The following is a 12,475-nucleotide window of genomic DNA, read 5'->3' on the forward strand; positions in this document are numbered from 1 at the left end:
TTTGTGTCAAGTTGTGTATTGGAGGCGACACATTACAGGTTGTGTTTGCAGTTTCCATGGCAATGTGACACACGAGTCACACATAACAAAAAAAAAAGAAAAAAAAAGCATCACATTAGCAAGTGTGGCTAACAAGCCATGCTAAAGGCCACATGAGAGCCGAGAGAGTCAAACACCTGTCGAGTCAATAGACCGCTCGGGTCATGCGCTTTGCCCCCATGCGAGGGTGGGACATCTCAACAATGGGTGTATGAGTTCTTATTTTGAAGTAACCGAAGACAAAGAAAACAACAAAAAGAGGCGTCCAACAGGAAGTGACATCACACCACAGAGGAGGTCCACCACCATGAAGATGAAGAATAACCATCTTCAGAATCCTCAGTCAGACTTTTTGTCGCCACTTGCCTGCAGACGAAAAAACAAAACATCAGTGCCTCCTGTAGCCTTGGAGGAAACGAGGCATCGAGCGTCAGCAAACTGTGTGTATGCGCCGAAGAGTTAACTGGCAGGCATTTAATCGGTATGAAGAAACAAGAGAGAAGAAAAGGACAGTGAAAAAGATGAGGGGAAAAAAGGGGGGAAAAAAGAGTGAAGAAAGAAAAGTGATAAGACACAGGATAGCGAAAAAAAGAAAGGAAGGGGGGAAGAGGAGAGTAAAGACAAAGATGAAAATGAAAGAACAGAAAGAGTGAAGAAAGGAAAAGTGAAAAGAGCAAACGGAAAAAAAACAGGAGAGAAAAGAAAGACAAGAAAAATGAGGAGGAAAGATGGAGAGTAAGTGAAAAGAGGCAAAAAAAGAGAAAAGGAAGAGAGGCAAAGAAACAAAAGACAAAAAAGAGGCGGAGAAAGAAGAGAAACGAATGAAGAGAAAAAGAAAGGTCAAGATCGGCCAAAGAAGGGAAAGGAAGGAAGGCACAAAAAAGAAAGAAAGTGAGAAAAGAAAGAGAGGCTACCAGAAGTTTGCTGTGCTCGTCCAGCAGTCGGTCATATTCCAGCGTCAAGTTGGCCGCTTGTTTCTTCATGGCTGAAACATCTCCGTCACTCTTGCGCAGAGCTGCAAACATGCACACGCATGTTACTTCGTGTTGGAAAAAGTCACTTTTAATTATTCTGTCTGCCCCAAGGTTAATATAGTTAACGAAAATTAACTAAATAACCACAGCTAAAATTTGAGAGAAAAAAGATGTAACGAAATAAATAAAACTCTCAAATTAAAAAGAAAAAAACAAAAAACGACACCTTTCCGTTTCTAAAACTAATTAAACCCAATTCAAATTATAGCGAGAATGTTGGTCTTTGTCAACATGAGCGTTCCCGGTTCATTTTGAATTAATCTATTTTGGTATTGATGTACTTCCTTAAAGAAGGAAGGTGAAAGCTGATTATCAAATTCATTACTTTTGAGAATCAATTCATCTTTTAGGGCCATTGTTTAAAGCTGCACTCAGCAAAATTTTGTCCCAAAACATCTTTAAAATTGTTTTGGTTTTCAATTAACCATTTATGACTCACCCATTTCATAAAAAGCAGCTTAACACTTAACTCGTCTGATGTTAGATATATTGAAATCAAATTGCTCATCTGAACCTGCAACAATTTATGAAGGAAAATGATCAGGGCTGTTCAAACTTTTTCATGAACTCGAAGTCTCAATGCAATCTGAATCAATTTGCTCCCACATTGTCCACAAGTCATTTAATAAAACATCCAAAAATTCTAGTCCGCTTTCTCGGAAACCCGTAAAATAGCCTCAATTAAGGGGCCGCATTTCACCTGCAGTGTCGCGTCACGTCAGTGCTGTGTGTGTGTGTCAATATATTCAAACTTTGGTAGAACAACTGTGTGCAACTTCAGGCGCACGGCTGACACTGGAAGGGAAGCGGGAATGGTGTGGTGGCCTATTTGCAGATTCAAGTGGGGTGGCGGTGAAGGAATGAGGGCAGAAATGGAATGTGTGTGCGTGGTGCACGCAAGTGCCACCGTGTGCGCTGAGAGGGCCAGAGCATTGTGCAGTTTCTCACGTGCTCAACATTGGTGGGAGCCCTGAACTGGAATTTACGGTACTTTATTACACATTAATAAGTGACTTATGACTAAATCTTTTATAGACTGATGGGAAGCTCACATTGTTTAGATATTTGAATTTAACGTTTAATGCATTGATGGAGATTTTCTGTGTGAGTTTAAAATGCCATTTTCCATGACGCACGGGATTTAAAAGGCAATCAATGCCGTAAAATGACCGGCAAGGGCGAAAATACAAAGTTAATAACGCTAATCCGACTAATACAGTCACCGGGAACCTGGAACCCGTGATGGAGGGGACTTATACTGCCTGGTCTCATTTGTGCAGTTTAGTGTATTCATGAATGTTATTGCAATGAATCTCTAGGACAGGTGTGGGCAAATTACGGCCCAGGGCCCACATGCGGCCCTTTAAACGTTTTAATCCGGCCCGCCGAAATTGGAAAAAAAAATAAATAAATCAAATAAATAAACCTTGTTAAGGTTTTTTCTAAATACTGTGGTTTTTCAAAGACATAAATTGTTGTAATGCTTCTGTTCACTTTGTTTTAAAATGAAATGTATTTTTTTTACCAAAACACTCCATCCATCTGCTCCTGGTCTGGCCCCTCTGTCGAATCTAGAACCCATTGTGGCCCGCCAATCAAAAAGTTTGCTCACCCCTGTTTTAGAAGCATGCCCTGTGTGCGTGGCACTTGTAGTCAATTTAACAAAAGCCATGCTTGCCATTGGCTAAGCGGTATATGGGGCGAGGATATGGCTACCCTAATGTCTCACAGAGCCAACCCTAAAAAGCCAATTTCACCATATGCTGCAAAACAGGTCTAGGAATGAGGAACCGCTTTTAAATGGAAAGAAAAAGAAATAGTTTATGTCATTTAGATGTGAGCCTCCTCACCTTTCTTGGTGGCATCTAATTCCTCCTTCAAGGTCTTCACTTCCTCCTTCAGAGTTTTGTTCTCTTCGTGGACGCCGCCTCCTTTCTTCCCCACCTCTGGCACCTCCAGACCGGCTTCTCTGAGTTTCTGCCAGATGAGGAAGAGTCTTGGTTACGTTTGTAAGAAGGTGTGAAAGATTGCACCGCGCTTGGAGAGCAACCAAAATGTGAGGGCCACATGATGAGCACTTTTGTATTTTGTGATGTAATTATCAAGTGTCCTGACTGAGAAAAGGTCAATGAAGGCAACGCGGTGAGTGACGAGAGCAGCTGAGCAGCAATGGAGTCAAACAGCTGCCAACGTGCCGTCTTCATCCTCAACGTCATCATCTCACTTTCCCTCACTGTCGCCATCGGGACACACAAAGCAACCAGACGACGGCCACACTGACAGCACCTTACGTCTCAGTGATGATCAGAACGAAGCAAGTGAGCAGCGCCCCTCTACTCACTTCTTGCAGAAGCTGATTTTCATCTATGAAACTTTTGGCGGCATTGCTCGCGCCCTCTGCCTGCTTCTTGAAGGCCTCGTTGGACGCCATCAGGGAGGCCTGCTGGGAAAGAAGAGTGGCCAGACGACGCAGCAACCTGCACACACACACACACACAAACGTTCAATCAAGTATGACAACAGCGCTATTTCCCATGTAGCTACAAAAATGACATTTTTATTATCCAATGCAAGAAATACATTTTTGCATGCAGCTAAAATAATTTGAGTTACTTACTGTTGGTTATGCCCAAAGATGCTGTTCTCTTATTGGATGGTGACGCTCATTTAAGGTTGCACATGATTGGTCAGCATAGATGTCCTTAAGTATTCATTGATACTTTATTGCAATTTCCATATCACACACGCTGCCATTATAGCGATGACGATATAGTGTACAGACCTAGTTTCGAGCATTTCTGACTACGTACATTTGCAAAGAGTTTAGAACAGGGACAGCAAGTAGTTCAAATAAGTTTCAGGTTTAGACAAATTTTAATTTAGGTTTTGACTGCATTTCAAATGAGACTGGATCAAATTTAGACCGAGTTGAGAGCAGGGTTTGGCTGCATATCAAATGAGTTCAGATCTTTTTATTTTTTTTTTATTTTACCGCCTTTTAAATGGGTTGAGACAGTTTTACTTTCAAATGAGTTTCGATCAACTTTCCACTGCATTTAAAGTCGGCTAACGTTCTCGCACACGTTGCGCTGCAGCACACACAGAATGTAGTGCACGTCGTCAACTTATATTTAGAAACACACATGCACACACACTGAGCACATGGTGTCGACACGTGGTGCTGATTATGTCAAAAAGTAACGTGACCAGAACTAATGTCATTCATGTAAAGTAACTGACAGTACATGAAAGGACAAACAAATCAAGGCGCCGCGCTCAGGGTTGCGTTTATCGAGAACATGAGAAGAGTTGGGAGGAAGTGACTCACGGTGCCCAAATATGGCCGCGGGGCCGAGATGATCCGGAAATATCCGATCAGCTGCCGACATTTTCCGCTAACCTGTGTCGCTCCCAACATGGAAATACACCAGTCACTGTCTATTACAGTGCAGCATTGAGAGAGTGTGTGTAAGTGTGTGTGCATGTGTGGGTGCACTGCCCCCTGTTGGAAGCTCTTCTTACTACAACAAATTTAGTGTCATCTAGTGGTGAACTAAAAGCATGCAAAGAGCTAAGTTCAAAGCGCATGCATTTTGAAGCTTGGGCAACACGATGCCTCAGTGGGACAACACTTTGCAATCCCAACAGCAACTTCTTCAGCACAGGTGCAAGCAAAATGTTATCACAAACGACTTCTTCGCTACCCATGTAATAAAATTAGCGATTATTAGACCTGTCATGACAGAAAAATATTTTCTGACGCGATAGAACATTTTTCTTTTGCACATACATTTTTTTTTTTAATTTTTAAATCGGTTTTGGACTGGTTAAAATGTATTTCAATGACTGCGGTTAAAATGTATTTAATTTGGTTTGGACTATGGCTTGATAATGTGACGACATGGGAAGGACAAGCTGGACTGCGTGCGTGCGTGCGTGCGTGCGTGTTCTCACAAGCAAAGAAGGAGTGCAAATCCAGCGATGTAAAGATTCCTCTGCGCTCTGAACAGCTTCATGTGAATGTGTTCAATGGCCGTGGGATTGTTGGTCAGGTCCACCTTCTCGGTCACACTGTACTTTCGCACCTCGCGGAAGGCATCTATACAACACAACAAACCAAAGATCAGTTGGTGGCTTCTTCGGACACAACCAACTCCCTCAAACGAATATTTGTCACATATAAACGCAAACACAAGACCACACATAAATAGACACTCACCAATGAGCAGGAAGACAAGGATGGCCATGGCCACCATGAAGGAAGTGTTGCCATATAAGGCGATGGTTTGGACAAGCCGAGACCTAAAGACACTGTTCCACCTGGAAGCATGGACACGCACACACACACAATGAACGAGTCTTAAGTGGACTGAATTGTGTTGTATCATAATCGGAGTGATGCATACTGTAATCGTGAATCTTTAGATCCAATAAGTATGTAGTGACTCATCAGAATTCCAGTGAATCATCATACCAGGTTTATAGTGACAATTGTAGTGAATTGAATTAGAATGAATCAAATCACAAACGTAGAGAATAATATCAGACAATATGAGTCATAATCTCGGTGAATTTTAGTCTGAGTGAATTGTATAATCAGAGTGAATCATATCGTAATGTATTGAATTGGAAAAGAAATCGTTATCGTAGAGAACCGTATCATGATCACAATGACTCGTATCACAATTGGATTAATAAATAACCCGAGTGAATCGTCTCATACAAACTAAACAAAAACTGTACTCACCTGTAAATAAGATAGTAGCAAATTTTCTAACATGTTTGGCTTCTGCTCTTATTTATTTAAGTGAAACCGTTATGTCATACTGTAATTGCAATATTTGATTATCGAGTTGTCTGGTTTCTTTAATTGATATATTTTTATATCTTATACTGTACTTTAGTACAGTGGAAGGGCCCAACTCCGGACTGGAGGTGAGATTTAGCATAAGCTATAACCTCTATATGTATTACATCAGCTGCAAGCTTATATCTATGCTCGACTTCATTGTCCCCGTCAAATAATTATCAGAATTGTAGTAAATTGTAATCAAAGCGAATTGTGCGCAATTAGAGATTACATAATTAATCACTAAACTGCAATCAGCGTGACTCATCATAATTGTGGTGTGAATCGTATTATTTGTGCAAATTATATCGTGATCGCACTGACTTGTAACGTAATTGTAGCGAATCATAATCGTCGTGAATTGTATCACAGTGACTCATCATATTGGTGGTGAATGTGAATCGCGTCCTCATCATAATGGACCACACGTATCTTGAACGGAATGATTTGCATTGTCTGGCTGCATCTTGTTGCCAAACAAGCACCAGAAGGACAGCAGGTCACATGATTCCTTCTGTCTTGACGATAGGGCAGCCACAAACAATTATTTTGCTAGTCGACTAATCACCAGTAGTAGTCGCGATTAGTCGACTAATTGGATAATGTAAATCGGCCCATAATCGCACTAGCAAGCAGCTGCTCTTATATGACCATCTGTAGCTTAAAGCTTGAAGTCTTTAAGGTAAGTACACGAGATAAAAAAAGACAATTAAGATGATAATACATAATAACATTGTCAACGATCGTAATTAGTCGACTCATCTTGGCAGCCCTACTTCACTAATTTGTCAAGTTCATACAAAAATCTAGAACATTCCATTCAGACTTCTAATATGAATATTAATGTAGAGTTCTGAATTAACAGTGGCTGATGATCTGGGGCCAGTATGAGACCAGTTCGGGCCACCCGAAATTTACTGACACTGGCCAATCGGAACAGTACAAATTGAATTAAATAAATAGGATGAAATAAACCTGTTCTTGATTTTAACTCATTTACTGCCATTGACGGATATAGACGTACATTCCTTTTACCTGGGCTGGCAGTGAATGAGTAAATATTTTGAGAGTTATCCACTTAAATTGATCAATCATCATTGATCTTTTTATTATGCAGCACACATATTTTGTGCCTCGGGTCCATCCTTCAATTAAGGAATGACCTGAACAAGACATATAACCCGGAAAATGTCAAATAGTAAATATTCAGTTAGATTTCATACAGGACAAAAGAAAAAAATAAACCTGCAAATTAGCAACACAGAAGTAATATTTTCAGAACCGTTTAAATATATATTCTTTATATATACAGGGCCACTGCCAGTTTGGCAGGGCCACGACAACATGGCTCATGAAGTCCCGAGAGGCTCACACCAAGCCAGCACCAAAAAAGGCGAAATGTGTGTTGAAGCACGCACCTCTTAGCAGAAATGAAGGGAATGCAGAGGAGGAGCACCAAAAAGACCTCCACATACAAGAAGGTGGCCACGGCAGTCCACTGGAGACTCATCACTGTGACAAACACATGTGGTGATGAGATTTACGACAAATTGGCACGCCCCCTTTTGGAGCTCAGCTTGTTATTTTCTTCCCGGTTTCAGCGTCTACGTCACAGCAGGTATACAAGCGAAGTAATATTGCTTGTATTGTCAGTTCTGTTTTCTAAAACGGCGACCGATCGCCACCAAAATGCAAATGCACATTACTACTCTTGTCCACTTCAACCTGTGAAAGTAGAAATGCGTTCTGCACAATAGTTTGGATTTATTGACATCAAACATGAGCTAATGTGATGACGTCCACAAAATCAAAACTACCCTGCCAATTGATTCTCCACTCACACAAGCTGAAGCGGACAAGAGCAAGAATGTGCACACAAACCCCGACTTGTTTTACTTTGGACTTTTAGCTAAGCTAATTTTTGTTAAGTGTGAGGAGGCAACCAGGCATCAATGTTTACACCTCCCACCCCCCAAGGGTAGCAATAGTACATTCTTCGACGGTGTTAAAATTGACAGCACTGCTCAGGGCAGCAATTAGCTTTTGGTGGCAATCAGCTCTGAGCGGCGACTTGGAGCTGGGGATGCCTGGCTGTTGCCACTCATGCAAGTTCACGTCCACCACGGCTTGCGGCCAATTCATGAAGGTATCAGCGGTGCGACACGTGTAAACTCTTCATTTATGGAGCCTGGAGGATGTCTTTGTGAACGGTGCGCATCGCGAAGCGGCAAACGCTTTTCATTTGGGCCGCTCCGGGAGCGTCAATGTTCAGTGAACAAAAAGTTCCAGCGAGGAGGCTGACGCCACAGCCGAGTGTGGCCTCATAGGAAGGTTACATTGAGAAGTGTATGTGTAGCCCGGAGCTGTCACGTTCCAAAGAATAAAATGCCGTGTTGTAGTTGGGTCGCCTACAGTCAAAAAACTGGGGCCAAAATGTGCTTGTCAATCGTTCCCACCTCTGTCTCTGTAAATATCCTGACTAGTGCTTTTATGCTGTGAGTCCTCACCATGATCAACAAAGAAGCTGTGTGCAGCGTCCTAACAACATAATCCATGTTCCTCTGATCACGTCCACATTTCCTCATTCTTATATAAATCAGACAAGGAAAAGTTAATCCTTTTGATATGTTAATGTGGACATAGGTAGCGATGTCCACATGAATTTTGGTGCCAATTGATTACCTTTTATGGACGTTATAAGCAATGAAAGTACAATGATTCCCAATGGAGAGTTTGTAATCGATAACTTCAGTGACACTTGCAGTACCTGAGGAGAGCGGAGGGGGGCGCGGCCACATTCCTCGTTAAAAGTAGACGTTTTACAACTCGTCACTTATTTCTTAATTTCTCCAAAATGAATAGATACAAAAGAAAATATAACTAATATCAGTTTCCTGATCAATATATATATATACTAACTGATCTTGTTAGTGAAAAATGGGCCATCTTGGATCTTGTCCTCCTTTAACCACGTTAGGACGAAAACTCCCCGAAACACACTCTCTGTTCGTTCCATCGTACACACGGGAAGTTGCAATAAAATGCGAACTATGTTACCCACGACTGAGAACAGGTTTTAAATACGTGCGTGCTTAGTTGCGCTGAACAGGCGCCGTCTATTTACTGGCGGCGAGTGCAGGTAAAAATCCCAAACTGGCCGCAGGGAAAGTCGGTGAAAGAATAAAATCTAAAAGAACAATCTCTGACACTCACCTGCAGATGAATCACTACCAGTCGCTAATAGCAAATGTAATACGGGTGTTGAAGTACTTGTACAGCTTTGGAACAGTTGCTACTTCCGGGGGAAATGCCAGCTCATCTCGAAGAAGCCATGTGATTGCTTAGATCCGCGAAAAGGGGCTGGACTCCACGCGCATTTGTTGCGTTCATGTTGCGTAATTTTTGGGTTTTTGTCTTTTTATTTGATACGTATCCACGTGTAATTTGGTGCACATTTTCAATTGATCACTTACGCGTCGTGTTTACGTGACGTCACATCGACCGAATCGACGTTTGGATGGCTCCAATGAGCTTCACCGGACTAAATCTGTCTGAGGTCCAGCAGAGGGAGCCACAGTCCATATCTGCTTTAGAGAGCCATTTTATTTTTTATTTTTATGTGTTTTTTCACACCAAATCGATAATGAATGGATACATTTCTATTTTTAAAATGAATAAACAAAGCAATTATTGGATGCTTTATTCACTGTAAATACTAAATGCGGTTCAAATGATTACTTTATTTAGCGTAAATAAAACTGGTGAAATCAAGATACATTTACATGGGATTAAATTCCAATTCATTGTACAAAAGATAGGGTGACTACTGGTTTGCATGTCACGACTCACGCCTCACAGTGCACAGGTCATGGGTTCGACCCCGGCCTTCCTCTGTGGAGTATATATGTTCCCACAGTGGCAGTGTGGGTTTTCTCCGGGTACTCCGATTTCCTACACTCAAACAACATACATGGTTCGTTTATTAAAGGCTCATAATTGTCCCTAAGTGTGCTTGTGAGTGTGAATGATTGTGTGTTATGTGATTGACTGCCAACTAGTTAAGGGTGGAGCTTGTCTACTGCCCGACGTCAGCTGGGATCGGGTCCAAGCACGCCTGCCACCCTCGTGAGGATAAAGCCATTGGGATAATGGTTGGATGCCTGTAAAAAAAAATAATAATTTCAAAAGTTAAATACAATCCCATCCAAAGCAATTCCTTTGTTTTTGTTGTCTACTGAAGACAAGACAGATCAAATGATGACTATGACACAAAAGTGCAGAAGTCCATCTTTTCTTTCATGGTATTTCCATTTACATGGGTTAAACATCTCACAACAGAGGACCTTTTGTTTGAAGCTACCTGCTTTCCAAATAAGCAAAAGTATTGGAAATATAATATCAAATCAAATTTACATGAATAACATTTAATATTTAAGAGCATAACCTCTACTTGCAATTACTGCCTCAAGCCTCCAACCATTGACTTATGCATCCCGTTCCATTCTTCATTTGAAATGCTTTTCCATGTCTTTCCTGCAGCCTCTTTCATTTATTGTTTCTGGTGTTTTCTCCTTCAAGTCTCCTCTGCAGGAAGTGTAATGCATGCTCTATTACACCAGTGTCAAACTCATTTTTGTCATGGGCCACAGGCCCACAACTTCGTTATGGTTTCTCTTGGAGGGCCGTTATGACTATGAACCATATAAAAGTATGATCATATTATATTATTTATCACATATGCACAATAAGTTAATGGGTAACTAGTTTTTAAACGAGAAGCCAGTCAATAATTGTTTCGTGTCATGCTGAGATGCAAAAAATGTTTTTGTGTGCCCAGACCCCTGCCTAAAACACAAGTGCATACACACGCACATTTTGGACGGCAGCTTTTTCCCCTGCCTTCATGGACCCCTGACACCGTCTGGGCCACATTGCATTGCACCTGTCGCACCTTCGATATTCACATTATTGGTCCAAGCCATGAGATGACCTGCACCCTGCTTCACAGGCCGAACATTTATTTGAGAATGAAACTCTGGCATTTCCAATCACTTTGGTCAAGACTGGCTCATCAGTCCACAAAACTTTGTTTCAAAACTCTTGTGGCTGTTCACCGTACTTCTTTGCAAAATCAAATATAGTCTTCCCATTCTTTTGTGGATGAGTGCTTTGCATCTTGTGGTATGGCCTGTATATTTCTTCTCTCAAAGTCTTCTTCCAACTGTGGATTGTGATCGCTTCACCAAGGCCCGGAGGAGGTTGGCAGTGATGTCACTGACACTGACTGTCATCTTTGGGTGGTTCTTCACACCTCTCGCAATGTTTCTGTCGTCAACTGCAATTGATACATTTGCTTTGCCTTTCTTTTCAATGTTAGTGCAAGAGCTCAGCTAGAGTTCCCCTTTTCTCCTGGTTTCAAAATGGTTCGCTTTAATCCCATAGACAGCTCATAATTGGTATGCCAAATCAACCAATGGATTAGAAAAGATATTGATATAATAAGAAACACATAAATCAAAGTTTCTCAATCTTATGATGGAAGAAGACTCATTTTCAATGGAGGAGCGATAGTCCTCCCCTTTTTCTCTCATCGAGTGAAGTTAATAAACAATACATAATTATGTTTTTCAACTGTTTTATTTCTTTATAATGGTGTGTTTTCATTTATTTATATATTGCGTTATATCCATTTTTAACCTGCCTAGCATCAACCGGCAAATTAGCCATTGGCTATAATCTGGCATATTTACGGCAAACTGTTTAATTTATATGCACTGGCCCTGTATACATTTAACAAAAAATAAATACATACAAACCACATACTTGGGGAAAAAAAAGTACGGTAAATTCATTTTGTGGCTGGAATGGATTAATTGCATATCTATTTACTTGAATGGGAAAACTGACCTCAAGTTATGAATGTTTCAATTTGCAAACGGGTCCAAAGAGCCTATTAAGTTAGCAACTTGCGGTTCCATTGTATGTTTTTAAATATTAAAAAATAAAAAAAAATTGGCTGATATACCTGTTCCAAATGATCAAATTAAAATAGTTAAATAAACAATTTTACCTATAAAAACAACCATATATTTATGTTTCATAGAATTGCCTGATTTATTGTAAATAATGTAATGATAGTAAAATAAAACATAAAAAGTTTAATTTTTAAAATATTTTCCAATGTTAATTACCTTCAAACAATGTATTAAATTCTGTATTATATATGACACAATGAAATATTAAAATAAACCTTCTTGAAGTACAACTGCCAATGCAGGCACCAATCCCACACAGCCCGCACACAAGTCAGGCAAGTGTACCACTCATCATTATTGACTGTTTTTTTGTTTTTTTTAAATAAATTGTACAACTAAAATAGTCAAACAAACAATTTGTTTAGTGGAGATTAAATACATCCATAATACAATTAAAGAATTGAATTATTTCATGATTACAAAAATAACCGATTTGACAGAAACTTAAAAAAAAAAAGTTTGGCCAACCCTGGTCGACAGGATGCTCTTTGTGTGTGCGTGCATATGTGTATGTGTGT

The 12,475-nt window shown here is 40.5% G+C and overlaps 1 protein-coding gene across 1 annotated transcript; it reads right to left on the reverse strand.

Annotated features, from left to right (window-relative positions):
* On the reverse strand, positions 1–9,266 carry bcap31 (B cell receptor associated protein 31). Its single transcript, XM_088291495.1, has 8 exons — positions 9,136–9,266; positions 7,341–7,434; positions 5,293–5,393; positions 5,028–5,172; positions 3,415–3,550; positions 2,924–3,050; positions 954–1,054; positions 1–405 (listed from the first exon to the last, which is right to left on the reverse strand). Exons 2-8 carry the CDS (start codon positions 7,430–7,432, stop codon positions 379–381), a joined length of 729 nt encoding a protein of 242 aa, XP_088147621.1. The 5' UTR covers positions 7,433–7,434; positions 9,136–9,266; the 3' UTR covers positions 1–378.
* Positions 9,267–12,475: the final 3,209 nt, after the last annotated feature.

This window comes from Idiotropiscis lumnitzeri, chromosome 3, assembly GCF_059441095.1.
Source record: "Idiotropiscis lumnitzeri isolate Australia: NSW breed Sydney's pygmy pipehorse chromosome 3, RoL_Ilum_1.0, whole genome shotgun sequence".
NCBI classification, from domain to species: Eukaryota; Metazoa; Chordata; class Actinopteri; order Syngnathiformes; family Syngnathidae; genus Idiotropiscis; species Idiotropiscis lumnitzeri.